Source organism: Diprion similis, chromosome 3, assembly GCF_021155765.1.
Source record: "Diprion similis isolate iyDipSimi1 chromosome 3, iyDipSimi1.1, whole genome shotgun sequence".
NCBI lineage: Eukaryota > Metazoa > Arthropoda > Insecta > Hymenoptera > Diprionidae > Diprion > Diprion similis.
The window spans coordinates 10717674-10744277 of NC_060107.1; the positions used below are offsets into that span (position 1 = coordinate 10717674).

At 33.8% G+C, this 26604-nt stretch overlaps 5 protein-coding genes across 6 annotated transcripts; 3 read left to right on the forward strand and 2 right to left on the reverse strand.

Moving 5' to 3' along the window:
• The first annotated feature begins 55 nt into the window (after positions 1-55).
• Positions 56-5651, forward strand: LOC124404275 (zinc finger protein Dzip1). Of its 2 annotated transcripts, XM_046878281.1 has the most exons (9): positions 56-244; positions 413-777; positions 936-1316; positions 2181-2315; positions 2384-3598; positions 3723-3894; positions 4191-4914; positions 5087-5204; positions 5292-5651. In XM_046878281.1, exons 1-9 carry the CDS (start codon positions 124-126, stop codon positions 5526-5528), a joined length of 3468 nt encoding a protein of 1155 aa, XP_046734237.1. In that variant the 5' UTR covers positions 56-123; the 3' UTR covers positions 5529-5651. The 2 variants fall into 2 exon arrangements, with proteins under 2 accessions (XP_046734237.1, XP_046734238.1); XM_046878282.1 differs by lacking the exon at positions 936-1316.
• A 2200-nt stretch (positions 5652-7851) lies between these two features.
• On the forward strand, positions 7852-8920 carry LOC124404666. The gene is made up of 2 exons (XM_046878999.1): positions 7852-8229; positions 8427-8920. The coding sequence occupies exons 1-2, from the start codon at positions 7879-7881 to the stop codon at positions 8829-8831; spliced, it is 756 nt and encodes a 251-aa protein (XP_046734955.1). The 5' UTR covers positions 7852-7878; the 3' UTR covers positions 8832-8920.
• Positions 8921-9826: 906 nt separating this feature from the next.
• Positions 9827-15911, reverse strand: LOC124404472. The gene is made up of 8 exons (XM_046878612.1): positions 15756-15911; positions 14615-15217; positions 14304-14527; positions 11606-11705; positions 11175-11339; positions 10834-11048; positions 10450-10683; positions 9827-10149 (listed from the first exon to the last, which is right to left on the reverse strand). Exons 2-8 carry the CDS (start codon positions 15134-15136, stop codon positions 9987-9989), a joined length of 1623 nt encoding a protein of 540 aa, XP_046734568.1. The 5' UTR covers positions 15137-15217; positions 15756-15911; the 3' UTR covers positions 9827-9986.
• Positions 15912-16801: 890 nt separating this feature from the next.
• LOC124404667 lies at positions 16802-21597 on the forward strand. The gene is made up of 9 exons (XM_046879000.1): positions 16802-16865; positions 17558-17836; positions 18362-18564; positions 18776-18987; positions 19201-19378; positions 19793-20155; positions 20306-20593; positions 20661-20885; positions 20971-21597. The coding sequence occupies exons 1-9, from the start codon at positions 16862-16864 to the stop codon at positions 21205-21207; spliced, it is 1989 nt and encodes a 662-aa protein (XP_046734956.1). The 5' UTR covers positions 16802-16861; the 3' UTR covers positions 21208-21597.
• Positions 21598-23828: 2231 nt separating this feature from the next.
• On the reverse strand, positions 23829-26602 carry LOC124404188 (N-alpha-acetyltransferase 60). The gene is made up of 2 exons (XM_046878128.1): positions 26199-26602; positions 23829-24551 (listed from the first exon to the last, which is right to left on the reverse strand). Exons 1-2 carry the CDS (start codon positions 26410-26412, stop codon positions 23974-23976), a joined length of 792 nt encoding a protein of 263 aa, XP_046734084.1. The 5' UTR covers positions 26413-26602; the 3' UTR covers positions 23829-23973.
• Between the last annotated feature and the right edge of the window lie 2 nt (positions 26603-26604).

The following is a 26604-nucleotide window of genomic DNA, read 5'->3' on the forward strand; positions in this document are numbered from 1 at the left end:
AGCTGCCAGTGCTGCAAACTCCCTAGAAACCGTCTGAAAATTCCCTAGGATTGATTGATAAATGTAACAGAGATAAACATCTCAAATATAACCTAAGAGTTTGGCGTTTCGGGGCGAATACCGATGGCATTTTCATTTAGAGCTGGTACGAATTGGTGCCATGATTTTCCAAAACTTGCTAAAGAATCTGGCTTTTGCTTCAATGTCCATAGAACCCGGGTGAGGGTCGACTGGAATCGTATAAGTAAGTCTGTAGAAGTAGGTCTAATTGTGGATAAGTCCTGATGTTTTTCTATGTTGAAGACAGGCTTCTTAGAAAGCAATAAACAATTTGGATATTATTGATTTCCCGTGCACAAATTTAGTATATCCTCACTTAATACATGAAACAAAATTGTTTGTATGTTTAAAGGCTCCATTGACATAGATCGGGTGATCAGAGAAAGAGATTTTTTGACAGTAGATGACAACGTCAACAATGTAGTGGATTATTCTCTTGAAACTGAATATGATGTGAAAATCTTGGACCCAAATTTTGTCAAGCTATTTCGACTTGCTCAATTATCGGTTGAATATTTGTTATATTGTAAACAATATTTAGATCACAGCGTTATTATATTAAAAGATGAACTACGACTGAAAATTGAGGACAATGCAATGCTTAAAGAAGAAATTAATGTATTGCAAGAAACGATAAAGAGCTTGAATGAAAAGATAAGGGAAAGAAATAGAATCATAGAATCAAAACTTGGAGATTCTAATGGCGAACTTTTTAAGGTATACATGTCATATATTATTGTTTCATATATTCGGTAGAAAAATTTTTCCAAATATTTTTCTAACAATACACTTTATAAAAGATGTTTCAATTAATTTTAGAAGCTAAGTAGCTCAGGATATTGGTTTCACATTTCAAAAATTTCTTGCATTTTCAGTGTCCACATTGCATCAAAACTTTCATAGCTCCAACGTTTGTGAGTGCTCATATCGCCAGACGCCATGCTCATTTGTCTGATCCATACATGATGCCTCCTTCTCTACCTGTACACGAGCAATACCGAGTTGAAGCAGAAAAATTACACGACGAAATAAAAACTTTAAAAGAAAGGCTCAATCGAACGGAAAGAGTGATAAGAAATGAATCAGAGAAAAATTTTGATTATAGTAGAACAGACAATGGTCATCGAACTTCGGATGCTTATGAAAAAGGGGAATACACTAACGACCAACAACGTGAAGAGAGAATAAGAGAACAACAAAGAAAGTATCAAGACGAGATAGCCAGTTTAAAGACCATGTTGTTCTCTGAAGTTAGAGTGAGTTGGTAAAATTAAAGGAGAATACTACTACCCATTAATATCTTATTTCTGCATTCAAGGCCGTATACATACCTTGGCAAAAAAAGCATAAACACCTCATTGTTCATCAGAAAGTTTTGAAATTTTCATGCGAGCATTATACAGTAACATAATTTCCGTGAAAACAACCAATATTTGAACTATTCCATTTTCAAATATAGAATAAAAACTTTTTCTAACTAAATTTGTATGTGTTTTGTGAGATCAACATTTATTTTGCTTTCAGGAACATACTGACCAAATTATAGTTGAAAATACAATTCAGTTGCACCATAATTGCATGATTTTAAAATATTCATACCAAGCTACAAAAGGTTCTGATGAATAATATTATCTATGTTTGCAAGATTCCTAAACTTTGTGCAATTTTACTTTGGAACATATGTTATTTGTTGTAAAAAAATTCAACGAATTAAACTTTTTTTGTGGCATACCAGCCCGTATGAAAAAAAAAAAAAAAAAAAAACTGTTATATTGTGCATCAGAAAAACAAAGTCGGTCCTTTTGCACCGAGCATAAGCTGGAAAAATGAGTCGTTAAGTCATCTTCTGAAGATGAATATTGCACTTCATACTGCACACGATACTTCATGTGATAAAAGTATGGTACACAAGTTTCTCTTTGTACTTTGATACTCTTTTTTGTATTGTTGGAATATTGGTTACTTTATGTAGAGACTACAGGCAAAAAACAAAACTATGCTTTCCTTACATAAAAATAATTTTTTGAGGTGAATATTGTTGCTTGATGTATTTTAAGTCGACTACTTCACAGACTGGAAGTTTCATAAATCAAACCTTGTTGTACGTTTCTGTCTTTCAGAATTTAAAGCAAAAGGATGTAAGTGTGAGCCCTATTTACCAAGTTGAGCGTGATACGAAAATTCTTAATCTGGAGGAATTGATAAAGAAACAAGAAAAAGAGATTCACATGTTGAGAGACCAGCTACGTGAGCAAGTGAGTAAGATAGAGTGATTTTCAATTTTTCGGCATCATTCATTCTATCATTTTATTCGTAATTGTAGATAACACCAAATTTGAAGAATGTACAAGAGAAATTACATGTTCAAGAGCAGCATGAAAAAGTTATAAACGAACGTCTAGAAAAACAAACAAATGTCGATACTGATTTATCAGTCCAGTTGAAAATAAGTCAAGAAACATCAATGCAAATGAAGGAGCTTTATGAATCGAAAATTAACGAATTAGAAATCCATTCAAAGGCTCAAAATCAAATGCTAGAAGCTCAGGGTATGCAGATTGCACAGTTGGCACATGAACTCTGGAAATCTAGGGAACCAAGTCCATCAAAAACCAAAGAAAAAAAAATTAATTTGCAGAGTAAATCGTCTAGTCAAAACATAGTTGAGAAAATGCAAAATATTAGAGAGAAAGAAAATGATCGTAAGACCAACGTAAAAAATGACAAACATTGCGAAACAGTTTGTGACAATGTAGGGAGCATGTCTATTGATGAATCACCAAAGATTTTAACCACTCCAATAAGGAATAGAAAACCTTCTTTTCAAAATGAAGATAGCAATGAGCTATTGACAGGAAAAGGAGACTATTTTGAGACTGGTAGAGATTATGAAAGTGCTAGGACTGCAATGAATTTGAGAAATTCGGATGCTAAAAAAGCAAAACGATATTTGGTGGAGAATTTGAATCTTGAGTCTTTGCAGTCCAGTCGGAGCGGAAAGGTGATCCAGCAAAGTGCTCGGAGAAATAATAAACATCAAGGCAATGTGAACATTCGTAATTTGGATGGTGTTAGAGCCGTTTTTGACAGTAAAACCTTGCATTTGTGTTCAAATGCTGGTTCTCGAAGTATGAAAAGTGAACAGTCCTTGGATTTGCCAAAAACTAAAGCTTATGCACCACAAAAAACTGTGCAAGAGTCTGAGGATAGTGAAAAGTATAGTGAAACCGAATCTGAATCTAGTATTTCAAAATCTGAAACCCAATCTGTGTCTGAAGATGAAGTCGAAGATAAAGATGAAGAAGACGAGAGAAAATTAAATTCACACTACATTGAAGATTTTAATTCCCAAACGGATTCCAAGGAATGGATCCTTGAAAATTCTGAATTATTGCAGGAGTTGAAAGAGCATTTGAGAGATGTTTTTGATGGCAAACTGAAAGATTTGGGGATTGATCCGGAATGGAATGGCATACCAAAGGCAACATTCAAACAAAAAATGGAAACCGTTATTCATCATCGGAATATAAATGCAAAGGTAACAACTTAAATTTATAGATAATGTGTCGATTATCACGCTTACTTGTCTTTTTTATATATTATACATTACTGAAACTGTAGTTTATTTTCAATCAGACAGTTATAATCTTTTTTTTTTCCAGAAAATAAATGACTATAATTACATTCGTCAAAAAATACTTGAAGAAATTTCGCAAACATTGAACAAGAAAAGAGCAGAACCAGCCCACCCAAGAAAAATGTCTTCCTTAGACAGAATAATGAGCAAGTTTAAAATTAAAACCGCAAATGCACTGAAGCAGCGAACAAATTTTGGTTCGTAAAATTTTTATGCTTATACCGTGCCTTTTATACTTCTTGTTTTGGTACCTAGTTACATATTTTATTATCAAAGAAAGACTTTATGCCAAATATTAGGATTCTTCTAGAGTTTCACATTCACATTTTGATACGATCCATGTGAAAAAAATCGGTCAGGTTTGACATACATAATTTTTCAAACTTGTGTGTCGATAATCTGTGAGAAAAATTGATGATTTGATTGACGATTTTGATGATATCGTATATAGAGAAGTAAAAATAAATACAAAAGAATTACCATTGCATTACAGAATTTCGAACACCTATTGTGAAATACCCACTGACTAGTTCACATTCCAAAGCTTCTAAGCCCATGTCAAATTTAGAGGTACTTCCAAAAAAAATGAACGAGACTGACATTCATGAATTGAGAGGTGACAAAAATTCTACCATATCAAGGTATGGAAAAGAACCGAAACCTCGACCCAGGAGCAGATCAACTCTAGTCAGAAATACCAAACACTCGTATTCACAAATGAAACATAATGCCGGAATAGTAGATCATAATAAATTCGTAGAAGAATTAGTAGATTCTTCCAGTCTGGAAGAACAAATACAGTCACACAACCGCATTGAATATCTGTCCGAAAGTGAAAGTACACCAAAAGCCAAAAAATTCCCATTCAAGATTGAAAGTAAAAAGTCTACACTTATGCCAAAAACGTCTGTTGAAAGTCTTATTGAACAATCTTTTTCATCTGTTAACGAAGATTCAAATAACGAACTTAGTGATTACAAGGTAGTGCGCAGCCTACCAGGTTCTCCAAAGAATAATAAAAGTGTTTTGAAATCGACTACTGGATCTGTTGGCAGTTTGATAAAAAAGAAAGTTCTCTTCGATTTAGACCAAAGTGTAGGTAATAGTGGTAAAAGTTCAAATCAGGTTGCAGGGGATAATCTGTCTGTAAAGAAAACTTTATCAGAGTGCAGTTTTGAGACCAAAGAAGTGAATGACGATGACTGGAATATTTCAAAGTGAGTAGAATTGAGTGGCGATTAATCAGATAAAAAAATCAGAAGAACGATTATGCAAAATTTATATTAATTGATTAATCGCACAGTCTTGGTAAAAAAATATGCTCGAAAACTTATTGCTCATCAAATACCTCATTGCCGATTTGTTTCACTAATGACTGATGGTTTTTAGTATGTCAGACGATGATGTAAGTCCACAAAAAGCAAAGTCTCCAAGCATGGATAGTATAATTTTAAAAACATCGCAGAGTAGTGAAATTGCAAGAATTTCGAAAAAAATACAAGACCAGGTGAATTAATTTTCAAATTATGAGGTTTGAAACTCCACTTGATTTATCTACTTCGTTTTCTGATATAAATGCCTGCTTAATTTTCAGCTGAATATTTCCCGCCAGAAACCAGTTGGTGCAGTAGAAGCAATGTTTCTGGTGAAGCCTAGTGCGAACGGAATTGAGGTTGATTCAGAATACAGAGAATCTACAAATATGGCAAGTTCTAGCCTCGATAATCAGCCGAAAGAAATCAACAAGCATTTAAAATCCACCTCAAGGGTATCAATGGATCATGAATCTGATATAGAAACCGACATCGAAGAATTGCTTAAAACTGATTGAAACTTATGCAGCCAAAACTTCTTGTATACTAATAGTACTTACGGTTGAATTTGTGTAAATGATTATCAAGCTTATATATTGTATGTAGCTCAGCTATGTAATCTACAACTATGTTCCAATGTTTCTGCTAATTTTTATTTATTTTAGTCATAAGTTGTTCAAATAAATTGAATATTTTTAAGAAACATCTCCTAGTGGTTGAAAGGTACAATTTGTTCAATATTTTTTTTATAATTTCACACGTAAGATGGTGACAAAAGTACTAGAATGTAATAATCTTTCGTAATTGTATTGTCAGAATTTCAAAAATAGATGTATTGTCAGGCCATGTTAAGAAGCAAAAGTATGCTAAGAAAATTCAGCCCGACAAAATTTTTCTTTTAGTTATCCTGATTTACATCAACAAGTCCTTACTTACTTGTGAAATGAGCTGAAGGACCCCTTTTTGCTTTCCTGATCGAGTTTGAGCACTCAACACATTCACATCGGATATTTGAGCATTTTTTTTTACTATCTCAAATTGGTTTTTTTTTTTTTTTTTTTTATTGATTGATCGTGATTGAAGAGCGAAATAAAGAAAAGAAAGGCAAAAAATTTCAAGAATCCGGTGTGGCATACGAAAATGTTTCAGCATAGTACAATAACTCCCGCTTTTAATTTTTTTAAAGTTTTTTTTCTGAGGAAGCTTGAAAACAATAAGAAGGAAAAATCTCCCCACTTCGAGTCTAGGCTTAAAAATTTGGATATCTGATGTCCGATTTTTCAGAATTTTTTCAGATTTTTAAATTGTGTCAATCAATAAAATCATTTAAAAAAATTGTAGAAAATTCAAACCGCGTCGGAAAAATCTTTAAAAAAATGAGTGAGAACATCGTGTAAAAAATCGCGGTCCACATCCGAGATGTCAAGGGTAGGACGTTGGTCGAAATGGGACGGCCTGCCCCATATGAATCAAGAAACCATAAATATGAACCAAGAAACTATAAGCGTGATTCTCCATCATTCCAAACCGGGAATTACAGCGGAACAGTGAAACACTGAACGAGTGATGGCCATGAGCAAAACTTTTCCGTTCGGTCCTTCTGTTTCTAGTTTCCCTGTTCGACTGGTTCTCCTAGGCATAATGGGGAACCCCACTGCGAACTCTTGAAACTTGGTGGCAGCACCATCGTTGGTTCAAAATTCAAATTCAAGCATACAATATTACGTTATAATTCATTTTCCTTTACAAAAGGTCCTTTGACTTCACTTTGAGAAAAGCAACATGGCAAATTAACCTGTTTAAATTCACCAATCATCCAAACACAATGCTCTTTCGTTTTGGAAGACCAGAATTTCGTGGCAAAGTAGACCAACGATTGTGTGCCTTGCATTCAGCTTGACAACTGTGGTCCCCCATTGAGGGGGAATCAAAACGTGGCAGAGATGATAAGGGAAGGGGAACCCCCTGTTCGCCAAACACCACTATGATGTGGCCCCATACAGTCCATGATGCATTATCCTGTATCTAAGCCCACAGGTTAGGATTGTTACTTGATCCGCTCTGCCGAATGCTGAATCGTCAAATTTTGTTTGTAATATTGCTACAGTCAGTCGACGAGTGTACACAGTAAAGAAATAACTCAACTTTGACTTCAATCAGTTGAAGGTAACTTTTGTTCAGATTGGAATGGATTTTTTTATAGCAGCTGTATGTGCAGTAGATTATTATGCAATGGCAGATAAAAACCCTGATCCATATTGCGGTTTCGTATAACTTATAATTAGCGAGACAATAAACAGATTACATGGGCTGCCATTGTCACAAGTAGTTATTTTTAAATTATTGGAAACATATATTTTTTTCCAAATTTTGATAGTTTACTTTTGAAAAATTTTTCAATCATGGAAATATTTGTGGAAAATTTATTTAAAATATTTTTCAAGATCCGTATTTGAAAACGTTATTAATATTAATACACAGCATAATCATTTCGAAAAAAGAATTAGAGAATACCGGGACGCCAAAATAAAACTTCAACTATAAAGAAGATGATCCTGCAGAATTTAATATTTTTTAAGTCAACTGAGAAATTTGAAATAAACCAACAAATATATACATGTAATTTTTCGAATCCTCTAAGTCTGAGGTCACCCAGAATTTTCTTTCATATTACAACTTACCAATGACGAATCTTTTCTGAAAGCTAATAATTGGTATTTGCTTTCTCTAAATATGACAAAAAATAGTGAATAATATTGATCATTTAGTTACAAGAAATGGCTACAATTTAAAATCACTGTACTGAGTATAATAATTTTCACGGTCTTTTACAGACTTTCATGCCAAAGACGTAAGAGTTGGAAAAATATGGAGTATGCACAAAAACCGCCGGCATTGAGTTCCGAAGGATCGATGAGTGAAAACTGGGTAGACTGGAAACAGCAGTTTCTAATATTTCTGAAAGCTTCAGGTATAGCTGATAAGCCAACAGATGTAAAGGCCAGCATTCTTTTGAATTTGATCGGCCCTGTCGGCATGAAAGTTTTTAAAAAGTTTATTTTCCACCATCCGGCCGATAAAGAAAATGTGGATATACTAATGGAGAAATTTGACGATCACTTTTCACCTCGAAAAACCGAAGTGCATGATAGATATATCTTCTTTTCGAGCACGAGACAAAAGTCAGAGACTATTCGACAGTACGTGGAGACTTTGAAGGTACGTTACAAAAATTGTTTGCAAAAACGAATAAATATTACAATAACAACAGTTACACATTTTGCTGAGCACTTAAGGTGATCTTGGACCTTCCTGTTCTATGCTTACGCAATTTCTCCGAAATTTGGTTTGTATGTAGGAAGATTCTACGCCTCTTAGAAGTTAATTATAAAATTTTTTGTGTTTCATGATTAAAGGAAAAAGCAAATTGTTGCAACTTTGGTGTTTTAACAGAAACCCTGATAAGAGACAAACTTGTATTAGATATGAAGAACAAGGATCTGAGGAAACATTTGTTTGAGCAAAAATATTTGTCCTTAAGTCAAGTCATTGATCTGTGGGAGAAGTGTGAACATACTGAATTAATTTCTAAATTGTGCATATCAAAAGAACTTTTGGAAAAACAGTCTTACAAAGCGGCGGATAAAAACCTATCTAAGAAAACATGGAATTGCATTAAGTGCAATACATCCCACGAGCCGAAGCAGTGCCCTGCACAGGGGAAGAAATGTGAAAATTGTGGAATGTACAATCACTTGACAGCATGTTGTAACAAACCAGCAGCATTAAAAAATAACCTTGCACAGAATGATCTGGTATAATTCACAACAGCAATTTTATGTACATTTGTCATTCGTTTCCAAAAATTCAAAGCTTTGTCTTATGAGTGTCACATATCCTTCAAGCTTTAAAATTAGGAAAGTTGGTTCTTATCTTGCACGGAATTATATATATATTATTAATTTTCTACCCTCCAGATACCGCCGAACTATTTCTACTCATCACCATTCACCCGAGTACCAGGACCATCAAAGCGAACTGAATATGAATGACTTTTCAGGATATTCTTCACTGCGCGATTTGCAAATGTATTGTTTATTTAATGGAACCTCTGGTTGATTATTCTGCACATGAGTTAATTGCCAAAACGTATATTTTGATAGGAAATTTATAAAGATTGAATTACCACTATATATCTGAATAAATAAGTGATGTCATACAGTAATTTGATTTGTTATCTTCATTTATCTCCATACCATCAATCATTGTTGACAGCAATAACTGATTAGGTTTTTTCCATAAGCTTCTACTTCGCAAAACCTATTGTCTATTGTGTTTTAGGAAGTTCTGAAATAAATTATCCAAAAGATAATTGTTTTTATTTTCATTTATATTAGAGGTTATCAAATACCACTTTAGTATAAAATTTATAATGATAATATCACATCGCAAGGAAGTACTTGTGTATCCTAGAAGATATTTGAAAATTTTCTTACTGCACTTATAAGATACAAGTTGATTTTCAAATATTTCAAATACTGAAACTGCTCCTTCATATTTTTATTCATAGTCAGACCTTAGAGGGGCTTTCTTCTTCCTCATGCAATTGTTGAAAGTAATAGTTTTCACTTATTTTCAAGGAATCTAAATAATCTAAGCCAAACAAGTAAGGAAAGTAGAATAAAAATAAAATGAAAAATTAAAACCTAATAAACTGAGAAGACTGCAATATATTTGATAAATTCTTTTCGCAGTATAGGCTGAAAATATGAATATGTATGATGAATTAAAAATGTTACGCGTCGTCATATGGATACTTTTGATTTTAAATCACACAATTTAAGCATACGAATATTAAAAATAAGAGCAGTTTTTTTTTCACCAGATTTCGCATTACGAATCAGGTTCAGTATATGCTAAATACGAAATAATTAAAGTGATGGCAAATCCCGTTATTGATATAATGATAAATGGATTCATTTCTTTGTAAGAGTAGCTGGTTTTACTGGTAATTTTATTCCTTTGACTTCAAAATTTATCATGCTATTTAATGCTTTGGTTGCGGCTTTTTTACTATTGAAATCAATAAACACAAAATGTTTATCCTGGAATCTTCGAATATAGTTTATAGGGCCAAATCTAAAAGAAAAAACTCGATATGAAATAAATTGATAATATAATTATTTGCAGTTTAGTAAGAACTAAGGCTGTGTACTTGTTCTTCTGAATAATCGATGTATCGGTCTTTCAAGTAACCATTTTCTCAATTGATCGATAAACTGACATTTCAATATAATTAATGTTCCAATCAATCAATTGATTGAGTTTTCAAAATAGCTTCAATTAATAGATCAATTAATGAACTTGTAAAACAAATCATTGAAATCTAGGATTAACCAATTAATCGCACAGCTCTAGGTTGAAAGATAAATTGCTCACCTTGAAAATAATTCCCGCAATTTAAGGTCGGTAATATTCTTATCTATATTGCCAACCCAGATGGAAGTGCTATCACTTGCTGCGACTTTTTGTTTTTGAGGTTTATGAGTAATCGGTAGAGATTTTGAATTACCCTGAACTTCCCACTCATCATTGCCATTGGTTCGCGGAAGGGATTCCATAGAAACGCTACTGTTTAATGATCTTTCCGAGCCGCTACAAAACTCTTGGGCCCTGAACAAAATTGCAAGGCCACAAAGCAAAAATACATATTAGTGAGAAGAAAAGTTAGTGTGGGGGCAGATGCAGGTGCAGGTAAGGAAATTTCACAGGCATGGAAATAAGAGGCAAAAAGGAAACAATAAATCAGAAATCAATACTCACTTAGAGGAGGAAAGCGGCTGGGATCGTAGATGTTTATAATAACTAGATTCGTATGATATGTCAGATACCAATTTGGATAGTAAAATTGTGCTACTTGATTCGCCGTCAGAAAAATAAACTTCATCGCCATCACAATTTTGGATCTCTGACGTATTAACATTACTTTCTGTTTCTGAAATACTGATATTTCCTGATGTCAACAATGTCACGGCATCCTTGGATCGATAGGACGAAAATCAATGAAAAATGAAGAAAGAAAAAAACCAAAAGGACGCTGGTTACTACAACGAAATTATGAAAAAACAAAGAAATCCTTACATTGATGTATATTATCTACTCACAATAACAGATGAACATTGTTGCAGAGCCTTTAGAGAGTCTATTTTAGAAAAACCCATACTTGTAAGTTGCATCGACCGTACCAGAATTAATTCTGTGAGTACCCAGTCATTTCGTTTATCTAGCTTCAATACTTCCTCGAAACATTTTTCTGCTTCGTGGTATTGCTACAAAAATAAAAATTAACGCGCAATAAGAAAACAGATTCAAGATAAAGTTGGAGTTGGTAATGTTAGTGTAACGATGCGTTTTTGGGAAAAACTGTCATTCTGTAACTTTAGAATTGCCTGGAATGCAGTGAACCATAATGAAGCAAAACTTATTCATATCTTGGAAACTTAACTCCTTCAAAGTCAAACATAAATTGCAAAATAGTAATTTCTGTACAATTTTTCGAATTGTAAAATAAGACTAAGCATTTTTCACAGCTTACTTGTAATCCATGCAGGGCTTGCCCTTCGCGGGCAAGAGCCTTTATAGATTGCTCCATTGTCCGCGCATTCTTTTTCACAAATTGAGCGTCGTTCAATGCTCTGTAAATGATGTTATCAAATTTTAGGAAGACTACAAGCATTGAATAATTTATAAGCGATGGTTTTGGTACTGAACATAGAGTAGTAGACAATATATTACGTTATATTACCGTGAAAAAGTAATTCGTAAACAGTAAAGGCTTTACAAATGGGGACTGGACTCTTATCATTAATACAGAATATATTTTCATCAAAAACACATTTAACTTTATCGTTCAAAATGTAGGTCAATTTCTGCCCCGATTGCGTAGAAATGGACCTATGGAAGAATGCGCTGTATTTTCTAAATAAGAAATTGAGAAAAGAGAAAAAACGACATCACATTTTCAGCCAAGTTATTTGTATCAATGATTGCGAACATGAATGAAACAACATCACTACTATGTAGTGGAAATGATTCTGAGCTTTGAGTAACACAAGCTAAGATATTAACAATTTGAGAAATAGGTTTTATACCAATGCCTGGATCAAAAATATTCGAGATGGAGCATTTTGAACGATCGAATTATGAAACCTTTTCTGAAATTTGTACAGATTCGTTTCCGGTGTGTAACAGTGATATTATTATTTTCGTATTTACCATTCTTAGTACAAACAACATAGCTGGAGATTTTTCAAATGGTTTTTCTTCCCTGACTTTAGTCTTAGAAGGCACAGCCCATTCATCTTCAAAAATATGGAATCGAATGGTAAAATGTCTGAACGCAGAATAAAATTCTATATATCAATAACAATGAAGATTGCATGCTCTAAAGTCACTAAAAATGTTTTATTTTACAATTGAATACTGCTAAGTTTTTTGTTAGTCATACACTGCCACATCCTGCATGATAATTATAATTGGTTGTGGTAAGGATCCAGATAACAAACCACATTTGGATCTTACTATATTTGGATACTAAATTGATAAGACTGGTGAGTAACGTTAACGTAACGCATTATCAAGGAAAAAATCATTATTGCACAATTTGAGATTAACTTTCGAGGGATCGGATTCTAATAATAAGATATGTTTTGTTTATCACGATTCCTTAAATTTCTGACATACCTAAAGGTGTGGAGTAACGATTTTTTCCAAACATGCATCGATACAGTAATGTTACTAACTTCATCCTCATCTAAGACAGATATTTTAGTAGTTTGGGGTGAAATAATTTGGGTATATTTCTCGTTTGTTACTTGAACAAAGAATACTGTGTGACGTCATGCTAATGTATATCTATAAAACATATATCGTAAACAGTAAAATTCAATAGCATATAACTTTTACAATCATAATTCTTAACGGAATTGAAAAAATACTGCTGAATTATTTCTAAATACTTTACTTTACGTATATATAAAACACAGAAAATTTTATGCATAAAAATATTAAAAAAATGCATTTTACCGTAAGCACCTTACGATATTGCCATTCTAGCATTTTTTCATTCAATAATTCATAAGTAGTGCTTCATTTTTATGAGCAATAGCATATTCCGTTATCAAGGTGGTGTATACAACTAGAAAATATAGATTCTTAGCACAAAAGTTTCCGTAAATCAAATTATGTTATAGGCTCTCGCTGCTACACCTAATTGGCCCAAATGCGGAAAGAATTTATGAACCGTTTATTGCTAATGAAGGTTCTCTTATTTTTCAAGTAACGTCCCTGGCAAAAATCACTATAAGAAACTACCAGAATTGATTCAGAATCTGAATTTTCTAGTTTTCTGAATATAAAAAAAAAATAAAAAATCCAAGCAAACTCTAATTTTGGCAGATTTAAGGAAAAACCTGATATATTTAATAAATTTTTAGAAAATATTTCATAACTCCTATTTGATTGAAAATATCCCTTCGTATACAGTCCGCGTTATTTGAACTACAATTCGGGAAAACTAGTTAAATTTTTTCGATAAAATTTCTAATGTCTCAGAATACGTGCCACTTTTTGGTAACGTGGTACCAATAGAAAATATGCAATAACACCAGAATAGGTCCAATTACCGGCTCCAACTCAACTTGGTCATAAATAGTTGGAAAGTCGAAGTCTGTCTAATTTTGAGTAGAAAAAATTTGAAATTTTCTGAAATCCCACAAATATTGCCAGAGTCACTATTCCAACTCCCAATTTCAAATCTCAACACACCGACTGTTAAATAATCATTGTCAAAGTATCAATTCCAACACCCATAATAACTAAGATCCACTCCACACAAACACCTTTACATTCCTTATTGTTGGAATAAATCATTATATATTCAAATATACATCTTCCTCACATCAATTCTTTCTTCTTCCTCCATTCAATGAGTCAAGAGTAGTGATGAGATCGAACCCAAAGGTACTCGAATTAACATCTCAGATGGGTGAAGAGCTAGCTATGTGAATACTAGACGTCTATCATGTAACACCAGAATAGATAAAACTCTTTCAAAAATGATGAAGAATTTTTTTGAAAACTGTCCAAGAACATATCGGTATATTTCAGAGAAGATTACTGAACACAATTATAAATTTTTGTGACCAGGGGTTTTATAAAACTGACGAATTATTAGTGGAAAACTTCGATGCAAAAGCTGAAATGTTATCAATATATTATAGCCAGATACTTACGCAGTATATTGACCAAGTCTAAGGTAGCAGTAGCTACGATTAAGATAATGGCGAGGGTCATCTGGAGCAAGGAAAATGGCCCGAGTCAAAAGCTCAACTGCTCGATGAAAATCTTTATCGACAAGAGCAACATGGTTGCTTTGAATGCCCAATTTTTCAGCTGTCTGATGGTTTGCTTTGCTCATGTTCAGCTTATCGGATTGGGGCAACGATGCAGAACTCTTCTGTAAAAAAAAGTATCAAGGGGGGAAATATCTCTACGAAATATTGTCGAAGAAATGGTACATCAATGAATAAATAAATCAACTTACAATAGCTTCAGGTGGCTTAACTTTGTCTGGTTTAGATAGGATTGGTTTATTTGGAGCGATATGTTTATTCGGCTTTACAGAGACTTTAACAAACGCGGCATTAATGTCCAAAAATTCGTCATCGGCATCCTCTTCTTGGTCAATAATTTCTACCTTTTCATCTGATTCATTAGCAGCGGTTTCACTCACGATAGTGTCAGAACTTGAAACGGAGTTCAAATTTGTTTTTGACTGTGCAATAATTTTTTCTTTATTCTCTGCATTTGAACTGTGACTCTCCTTTTCTACTTTCTTTTTTTCTTTCTGCCGTTTTTTCTTAGCATCCTTTTTTTCCACCTTCAGTTTTGCTAATTCCTCATTTTTAATCAACTCTAGCGCATTTTCACTCGCCTCTTCTTTCGTCGTACTTATCCGACACGTTTCCTCATGTTTTTGATAGTTATAAGCCTGCACACTTCTTTGATAGTTATCCCGCTCAGTTGGGCAGTAAAATTCAGCAAATGCGTGGAAAAGAGCCATCATAACATTTTTTTTAATACACCTTTCTTTCTTGATGCAGAATCTACTTACCCTTATAAAAGTTATTCGTGCCGCTGCATGAACCTAGTCATAGAAAAATGTTAGTTAATCATTAATGATCAAGTTACAATTTAATCATAAGAACAAACAAGAAGAAGATAATAGAGGTAAGTTAATCGATTTTTAATTATTTGTTAACCAGAGTTGATCAATTCTTTCACTTTACACATTACAGTTAGAAACGTGGGAAAATTTTCCTAGATGAAATTCTATCACACTTTGCATCGTATTTATTGAAAATCACCTTGAATTGCCTGTATTTTCAGTTTAGCTATTAACACTCATATGAGAATACTTTTTACATCAACTTCAAGCATCGGAAAAAGAACAAGTTCTTTAAGTCTGTTAAAAAACTGGTTTAATACTATTCAATATGATCTATTCTCAACTATAAATCTCACGATATTTCTAAATCCGATTGCTGAGTGTTGAACATTTAATTCAAACAAAAAGAATGGAAGTGTTTGTTTAATGATTTGGTGACAGATCAAAGGTAGTTGTCATTTGGGATTTACCCAAATAGGAGGTATCATTAATGATAATGAATGTTTCCGATACTTACTATGCGTGTATTCGGTTAATAGCTATTATGCTATTTCCGGAAGATGCAATGATTTTCTGCAGCTCTTTGTTATTATTGTTGCAGAAAAGTTTTCGACCGACAATACTTAACCAATTCTGTACTCTAAACCGCGTTCACGTGAATTCTACTACGTGTGCACTTTTCGATAGCGTCTTTTTTTAAACAAATTTCATACGTAGTGTCTCCGAACTAAAACTAAACTTGTATCAATGTAAATTACCCTCACACAGATGAGATATTTTTCAAAACTCTGATGACAGCTTCTACTGTTCGTTGATCCTTCTGTCGCAGTCGCACTGATTATTCGCCACGTGACGTTACCCGAAGTATTAGTCTAATCACGATCTCAGTCGAACGGTAGGGGCCAATGGAGCACCGGATTCACTTACTTGAAGTGTGCCGACCAAACTGATCAGCCACTGCAGCCAGCCCTACGGCTTATAAAAATAAATTGTCACCGATGTTTACCACAGGCGCGATTGGCGGTTTGAAAGGGTATTCCCCCATTTCTCTATTTGACGAATATGCGAAATCGAACGAACAGAAAGAATCATCTGATTGGTCAATTGGCAATTTATCCGAAATGAATGACGCAAGGTGAATAGAACTATATTTTAAATTGTTACACGACTAATTGTTTTCCAAAAGAACTGTGGTAAAATATTATTGAATCTTCTTATAGATTTTAGCTTCCCGGTATTGTATAAGGAGGGAAGTTATTATAATCACGATCATTCTAAGTTTGTAATTCGAGCTGCAGTGTAATTTGATGGCACTCGAATCAGCGTTGAATTTTTTTTTTTTTTTTTTTGTTTGTTCATTTCTCATAGTATACTAGTTTTTACTCACTTTACGTAGGCTTAATTAAATTTTTATAGATGTAATGGTAACCTGAATAATTGTTATTGCATGGCGCCTTAAATCGATCAAGTGTCAAACCTATCTGGAAAAAAGGTTAAAAGTATAGTATCATAATGAAATCACAACGAAATTAAATACGATTAACAATATGATGAAGTCAATAGCCTGCATTCTGTATAAACTTCACATCTAATGCATACAAGATTGTTTTGACCGGCAGCAAAATGTGTAAGTATGGTAAATTCAATATTGCAATTCAACTAATAACAAGCCGGTTTCTGCGGATAAGCTCATGGCTTTTCAGCATGAGGCACGATCACAAAGTGCTGCTAAGCCTGATATTTTCGAAGATGAAATAATCTTACTAAACACCTTATTATTGACGTAATGAAATCACGAATGTTACTCACAGTTTTTCGAAAAAATGGCATATTTTTTAAGAATGATCATAGCTTTGTACAAGTGGCATTGAGAGGAAGAAAAAAAGATACTGGACAGGTAAATAATAACCATTGCATTGTATTGCAAAGCTAGTTACAGAATCTCAAAACGAAAGTGTTCAAGTTATGGCAACTACCGTTTCGCAACAGGGAGTGTAATTAGGTTGAAAACCTTATTGACACACCTTTGGGATAAGAACCGGGTCCCGTGCAAATTTCATCCGAATCGGTTAGCGGTTTGACTGAAATCCTGCTCATAAGAAATCCGTACTAACATATATCCACTTTTGAAAATACTAACAAATTTTTTTTTGAGTGCCAAGCTTTCTAGTTGTTCACGGATTTCTTCTTAATCCGACGTTTTTTGCTATGGGAAATATATATGACTCTCCGCTGATCTGTTCACTAATAATCGTGCCTGAGGAATGACAACAACCTTGTTTGGAAAATTAAATTTTTAACGAACGAAATACGTTGCAGTTCGTACAAATCCGAAATACCGACGTTTAGAAATGGTGATAAAAGATGAAGTTCCAGCACAGTCGGAGATTCGTGAACGCATGGGATCGTCGATGGCACAAGTGTTTTTTGACCACGGTCATTCAGATTCAAGAAAGTTATTGGGAGTGATACCTCCACTAAAAGGACCACGCGAAGAGCTCTGGATATCACCTAGCGATCAATTGATTCAAAAAGTTGCTCTTGTGCCTCCGTTAACGAATAAATACATCAAAGCATGTACTCACCAAGGAATTTTAGGTAAGTGCTGGGGCTCTGCGATTAATCGATAGAACGGGTTTTCTAGTAATCATTTAGGGTCCATTCCGGAATTAACTCCCGGTACTGTCAACAATCTTTTATCTTTTTTGCGCTTCCGAGGTCATGGGCAGCTTTGCCTCTGTCCTATGGAGTTTTTAGTGTTGGCAGCTAGTTTCGGAACACACTCTTGATTAATCGGCGGCAAATTCAAAATTTGGTGGAAGTCGTAATACCAACTTAACGAGGTCGTATTTAATTATAGAAGCAGTCTTTTGTCGCATGTTTTACTCTAGATTGACTTAAAATCAGGTAACGAAAGTCTAACAGCTTGCACGTTATTTTCTGTATCTTGATATTTGTTAACATTATGTAACATGATCAGCTGATCATCACCTTCGGCGCCATATTGCTTTAACCACGTCCACATTTAAGGAACCAATTCACCCGCCAACAATATTTCAAATTCGAAGTCTTTGAATAGTTTAAAACCAACCATATTAAAACTTTCGTTAAATGATCATGAAGCAATAGGTAAACAGGCGATGGAAAAATATGAACATGAGTTGTACGATAAAATGGTTAAAAAGTATGAGGAGGATAATACAGACACCCGCAATATGTTTGAGGCTGAAAAACGAAGAGCCATACAACTCGCAGAACAAGAACTCCAACTAAAGTATGAGAAATATATACAAAACTTGCAAGAAGAGTTTAAGCAAACCCTCCAGGTTACAATTAATCTATCGTAATTCATACCTGTATTAGTTTTTCAAAATTCTACTTCACTTATCGGAAAATTTACTTTTACGATTGACCGATTTTATGTCTGGAATTAGAACGGAATAGTTCTGAAAAATTATCATCAATTTTGGGGTAAAAGAAAAGCTTATAAAGATTTTGAAATTATGGTGATTTTCAAATTGTATCTACGTATTTTAGATTGCTCTTGCAGAAGCTTTTCGAAAATGCTCTAAATCAATGCAAAAGGCAGTAATTAGAGAGAGGATTGAAGTGACAAGATTGATGTTAAAGAAGTTACGCGATGAAATAAGTTACATCGTTACTTCCATTTATGAAAACTTCGAGCATTCCATACGCGTACAGAAAGAAAATATGGTTGCTGATTTTAATGAAATTATCAGGTATATTGATTGATTCAACTGATCGATCGACTGATTCACGATATTCATTCGTAAATATTTCGGATTGAAGAATGTAACGAAGAATTATTGAATTTTCCTTCAATTGATTTAAATCCGAAATTTTTGAAAAGATAATTTTTCATATATTTGTTAATTCAAAACTGATGCATATATTCTTTCTCTTTCACATGAAATGATTTTTTTCTTTACATTTATGCTCAGACGTGAGTGTGCAAAGACGGATGTAAAAATGAAAGAAATGGAACGAAATAAGAATGAGGCTTTGCAAGTACAGCGACATGAGCTCGAGATGCAAAATTTTGCTGATGTCACCTATGTTCTGTGCTTGGAGCGTATGCGTGCCAGTTCCGAAAAGCATGCAATCCATCTAGGTTTTGAGGTTTGTGGGCAATTTTTTTTCTGTATGGTCTACTCAATAAACAGCAATAATCTCAAAACATGATGAAGAGACGAATTTTGTTGCGTTGGTATGTCTTTTGACCTTATTGGGATCTGAAAACAAAGAATGGGCTTGGTTGCTGATCGGCTTAGCCGCGGTTTTAGATAAATCATACAAACATACAGGAATAGAATGTTTCGTGCAAGTTGATACACCTTTTTTATAAAAAAGTAAAATAAATTATACGATGAAAACCAACTTTTGTATAATTAAATACGATAGCTGACATCTTTCATTATTTTTAATTCTATCATTTACTTTGTACATCAAAAAACTGATGCACTTAATTGTGTACACATATTTAACTGTGCATAGAAAAACTTTGCGAAACCTTTCGTTTACTTGAATTAACAGAAACAGATTCAAGCTCTGAAGAATTTGGTGATAGAAGCAAACGATATTCTTCATTTAATGAAAACTGAAAGTGCGGCTAAGGAAACTAACGAAAAGTCATGGAAAAATAAGCTAATAGAAGTTGTACGAGAATTCCAAAAATTCATTAACTTTGCACTTCGAGCTGTGCCCGGGCAGGCAGAATTTTTACTTTCGCTTGAATCATTGTTGATACTAGAAGCTGACGATAAACTACGCGAGGAACAAGAACCCGAAAAAGAAGAATCTGAGACATTCCAGACGCGTGCTCATCCTCAATTTGATATTGTTGAAATCATCGATCCCTCTGGAGAGAAGTGGTTACCTATGCAGCTTATTCCTGATGTAAGGATCTCAGGGTCTATTTGTTCTAAATAACACAAGAATACATTTCGTTTTGTTATTGGAAAATTATTAGTGATGAAGTATTATAAACTTATTGATACCATCCTGAAAGTCACCATGAAACGCTTAATGTGAAACGTTAAATTTCAGCTGCAGCCAAAACTTTATTGCACAAAAGAACAGCTGATATCCCCGATTGTGAAATCAGAAATTGATTTATGCTCGAACATAGAGTACACTGTTGACAAAGTTCGAAAGGCGTCGATAATATCTCTAAATAGTTACGATTCGCTGCCGTTTTGCTTTTTGGATCAAACTTTATACGTTCGATCTGATTATCGCGAGAAAAACGAACCGGTAACGAAGACAATGTTGCAGTTGGCTGCAGAAGGCTCCCGTTGTATAATGGAAATGAAAAAGCATAAGCCTTGTAACCTGGTATGCTTTTAGTTTATATTACTTGCAGACTCATCGAATGCGTTTAAATAATCAGGATCAATTGCAGAAAACTATAGACAATATCAAGGACTCCGTATTATCTTCAAATACATCAGAGAGTTCTGCGTTGGATTTAACAAACAATTCAGCAGCAGACTCAATTCCGGTGGTAGATCCTGAATACAAAGTCTTGGATCAAAAATTGACTAAATCTATATTCAGGACGAATCATGCTAGTGAAACATCATCTCTACAGTCAGCGTACATTAATAATGCACAAGATAATGCTCCGGTAATTTTTTGCCGTAATTATACGCTGCAGGAAGCGAGAATTTGAGATACAATTTTACAACGGTTTAAATTTCATCATGTTTCAGAATCATTCCAGTAAAATGAACGGCATTTCCAATCATTTGAAGATGGCGGAAAACACTAGTATCAGTTTTGAAGACAGTGGACAGACGTTTAAAGTTATCGGCGAGGATGGTATCGAGCATTTGCAAACAACGTCAGATTTCACGTGCGCCCGAATGCGCTCCTTAATTCGCATCTTTAAACTCCATCCTAGTCTCCAACAGATAATGATACCAAAAGCAAACGAGGTGTTACACTGACCATTAGGATTCAAATCAATGAGAGATGCTATCTATATGCAGAAAATATAACAAGGTGGACGTTCCGTATTCAAATATGAAAGTTTTTTTCCAACGGATATTATACTCTCTAGGGACTCAATGTAGCGGAAGAAAAGTGTAAACGCATGCACGAAGTTTCCTGTCCGTTTACATTCGTATGACTTGGCTACAACGGCTATAACCGAGGTTGAAACTATCAGCTGATCGCCCATTACGACGCCATATTGCTCAAGTCACATGCATACCATGTATCCCAATCGAATTTTCGGTATTTGAATAATGTTAAATGATCGTTTGACAATGAGATACAACGTCGTGATTCTAAAAATTAATGCAAATGTAATAACAATGTTCATTATTATATGTATGTTTTTCAATAAATCAGTTGAAAAAAAATTAAGCATAACTGATTATAGAGTTAATATTTTATAATTTCACTGTCATGTCGGATTAGTCACGCAAAATATAAAAAAAAAATCTATTCTTACAAACGAGCGCCAACTATTGCTAAATTATATTTACCTTATAAATATTACAATGGAGCAATACAACAGATGATAGAAAATAAATATTTAATCAGTTATTACAGTGTGGCATATTCACATCTTCTCCAGTCCGTCTTGTACTACCAAGTGTGAAATACAATAGCCAGAATGATTTGCAAATAATAATTATTATTACATTTTTCAATTCATTCGTTATAAACAAAGTTCTTACAATATGTACATCTGTGCGAATATATGTATAATGTTTCTACGCGTACGTAGTTGTGTCAGGTACGATATAGGTGCGTACAAATCAGGCGACACGAGAATACATTTATTTAAATATAGATATATAGACAATATAGCTCGGAAATAGTGTTTTGATTTTTGTGAACAAAGACTTGATTGAAAGTAAAATTTGCGATGGTAGCAAAATCAGGATCCTCTTACCACAATGACGAATCAAACTCATACCGTAAATTATTTCATTCCTTTTCCTTGTCATTTATCAAGTACCATATATTTTTTTCATTATAAAAATATAAACGTAATGCATGTATGAATACATAAAGCCATATAACGCGAAATCAAATGAAATATAAAACTCACTTTGTTCGTTTCAAATATTAATTTTTGAGTAACCAATGGTGAACCTAGAACAACTGAAATTTGTTTCTACCAAGCACATCTTATTCTGACATTCTTATTGAATCAGCTGTTTGTTTATTTGCCTTTGAATTGTCTTCGAAATTCATTTTGAGAAGTGTTTATCAGTAATCAGTAATCATGACGTATCAGAAACTTGAAAGTTATACAACAAAACGAGTTACACTGACTTCCATCACTTCGCTAATCTGTTCGCCACACCTGTTGGAAGAAGTTCGTCAATATTGTTGTAATACAGTAAGGGTAGAGTAGGAAATATTGAAACTTTTGTGCATTATCCTATTTTTAAATAAACTATTATAACCATACCAAATTACACAAAGTACAAATAGTATAAATTCGAGTAGGTATAGATCAATGGTAAAATTTACCAAGGCCCTTTACGGATCTCTAAATCCATTGTAATACCAGCACTATAATTAGAAAGCAATCTCATTCAATTGTAAAATTGGTATTCAGACATTCTTTCTTTATGTTTTTCCATCAGCACGACTCGATAGAAACTATGATTACTGCTTTTGGGTAGCAGATACTGAATAAATGTAAAATTTCTCATAACTTCATGCATAAAAATTTAATGTTAAGCACGATTTTCTTAGATTAATAATGTTATGACTTCGGCGCGTGAATATCAACATTACTCGTCATTGTTACATAATAACGCCATATGTAATATAGACTACACTCTACATTGTTAATAATTTAAATAGTAATCGCTAAGTAAGAAAATCTGGCTACCTCTAGATGCAGAATGAAATCGTTATTGATAGTACAGGATGGCACCACATCATTGGTAATATATATATATATATATAATTATGTATATATATAAATTGTTTGGTATAGTATCGGTGTACTATTTTTGGCAGTATATCATCTTCTCAATCTAGAGCAACTTATCCCCCCTCCCCCTCTGATCGCTCTTAACGAAGTATATCATCCCTGGTAAAAATTACTTGCAGAAACTTTCAGAAGTTTGTACAAATTCACTTGAAATATGAATCTTTGACAGTTTCTCAGTTTTTCTGAAGAATCTCTGACAAACTTTAATAATTTGTAGGAATCTAGATGAGATATCTCGATTCCTATGTAGAAAAAATTAGTTTTTAAAGTTTTAGATTTTTGAAAAGTTATCATAATTCTGGTATTATTGGAAAGATTTTTTTACTAAACATTTTCCCCAAATTTTTTTCAGCTTCATTTCACAAAAATGAATTTCAAATAATTCCTAAAAATTCATCCTTATTTTCGATAATGCAGTATCATTAGCAAATCGATAGAAACACCAGAACTCAGGTTACTTCAGATACATGTTAAAAAATATAGTTCTTAAAAAATATGAATTTTGACTAGATCAGTAATAATCAGACACTTGAAAACTTAAGAGTTTTTTAGAGATTCATTGTAAAATGAAGTTTCGAAAGAATAATTTCTTGAATGATTCAAACATTTCCAGAAATATATAGGGTACAGAATATTTTTCTCCAAATTTCTCGAAAACAGGATATATTACTCTGAGAAATTTCTGAGAATTTTTTTCACCAGGGACGAGGCTGAATACAAATACTATGGTCACGGTTTAAACAAGCTGGTATCATCTATGGTACGAAAGAAGAGTCGCCGCCCAGAGCAATCTCTGCCATATCCAGTGCGGCACTCTGCAGGGTCCGAGACTTACAATGGATCCAGCCACATGGCGCATCCAGTCCCATAATCCCCATGGAGCGTGGCCTCCGTTTACGTACAGAACGTAAGTAAAGCCGTCCTTACACTTGCCGTGGATAGAGTAGTAATAAGGCAGAAAACTGTGAAGCCGAAAATGGCATCTTTGATAGAAGAGTATTGCTGGTGCGTTACTTGACAACACATGTAAAAACACTGCTTTAACTGTCGAGCGCTCCGGTGCAGTAACATGTGCCAACAATTGCTCCAAAAGGAGCGAAGCTATGCCATTTCGTCTATAGGCGCGTCTTACTCCTAAACTTAATATATATCCGACAAGCGATTCGTCGTCGAGACTAGAGCACAAAATACCACGGTCTTCTTTGTTCACTTTCCAATATGGTTTTATCTCCGCTACTATCAATCCTATTATTACTCCTCCGTACACCGCTGCCAGCGCGTAAAATCGTGACGAACTGGTTATCTCCTCGTACCATGTGTATGGGTAATCTGGATTAAACGTCAAAATTATTACAAATAGTGATAGGGGCTGATTGCAAATTTTGATCAGGAATAGGGACAGGTGAAGCTTGTACAGACTCAATTCTAACAACATTGTCTGAATTTTAGTAAACCTGCAAATTTAAATCCTTGAAAGTCATTCTTAAGTTGCCAAATGGCGATTTCTTTCAAATGTATTATCACAATGTTAGAAAAATGATCAAATATAAGATTCGGTTAGTTTTGCTGGAACTCCAAACAGTAATTTCGGGTTTCTGTTCTGCTTCAATCAGTATCAAAATTGGAATTGTGAATCAATCATAATCTCAAAAGAGGTTTCCTATATTGTAATGATTGTATTCAAATAGTCGAAAGTTTTTGTTTCAAGTGTTGAAAATTTAGTTTCAGCTGTTATTATAGAGAATGGATAAATAGCAGGAATAAATGAGATGGAATAAATGAGATCTTACATCCTGATCATACAACATTTTTTCAAAACGCTGATATCATAACTTGTATTATTCGAGTTTGTTCAGATTCATTTTTATCACATAATAGGGATGTTTTTTCATTCATGTTCACTATCAGTGGTGAACATTGATAGAGATGTCTTAGATAGTGTTTCTTTTTTCTAACTTCTGATACAGGCAGTCTATCCAATTCATTTTTACGAATTCATATTACAATGTTCTAATAAAATTAGAAAGAATTAACGAATTACAAAAGCTCGATTGTCGGACAATTTTTCAAAGGCAATGACTCTACTCGAACATTAGCAATTCAATATTCTGGTGTATTTCTATTACTGAAAACTGCAACATTTCATAATATAATATCATCATCACCATCATAATTCATTGTAATAACAATTTCAAGGAAATGTGAGCAGGAAACATAATGTGGTTCAGTATTTCCCAAGGCTGTAGCACTTCAAGAAGTGAAATAGTGATGAGCAATATTCATTATGTATGAAGACGAGGAAGGCACTGTGAGAATATATTTTTCCCATTGAAATATGAAATATAACTTTTTAGCTATATGATTGCATTGAAGATTTCGATGACAAAAATGAGGCAGACTTTGCCTTGCTTTCAGAATCATTCATATAAGAAATGGAATTCTTGTTTTTACCCTCAACCAAATTTTTATACTAATAAATTAAAAACATATATTCCAAGCAAATTTATAATTTTGGTATTTCATTCACATTTTAATCTTTTTTTCTGGTTGTCGAAGTATTCTTCTGACGAATGGGTACAAAATCAAGCAAAATAGATTTTCTTTTATGAACCAACTATCAGAGTTGCCAGTTACTGACTTTTTAAAGTGATATATTGAATAACAAAGTTCTTTTAGTCTCTCTTGACAGAATTAATTGGCAATAGATTGCTGCATCGAAAAATATTATATATTCTACAATCGAGATACAAGTTATGAATAATTGAAGGCCAAAGATTTCTGACTCAAAGGGATGATTTATCATTACATTGCCTTGGAATGATTAAGAAGCTAGGTACATCGAAGAAGAATAAAGTGCATGTGGTGGCAAATAAACAAAGAATACTTATTATATTCACATGGAGCGGATAGTTTGGAAGTGAATTTCCAGATGTGGATGACAGAAAAATAATTGAATAATTCAGTAGGTTGAATTACCTATGGGAAACCAATCTTCACACAAAGTTCGGACCTCCTCCAAATCCTCGGGACATAAGAAACGGAGTTGAACATCTGCCAGGATGCAAAGGGGCACCGTGACAGCGATGTGTTTTGATGTGTTCTCGTTCCCATTGCATTCGGTCGTCACTTCACAGCATAAGCCACTGCCCTCGGCTTGCTGTTGACTGTACCAGTTAAAGGGCGCAGCCATTAGGGCGACACACTCTCGACCAAATTCGGAACAAACGCATTTTATTTATCTTTTTCACATAAATACGATCATGTATTATATAAATATTTCGCAGTAAACACGCTAAGCACCGCGGACATCTTACTTTTCTGTTATTTTTTGACACATCGGTTGGTCCATTGGATATGAAATAATTCATAGAGGCCTTCTTTA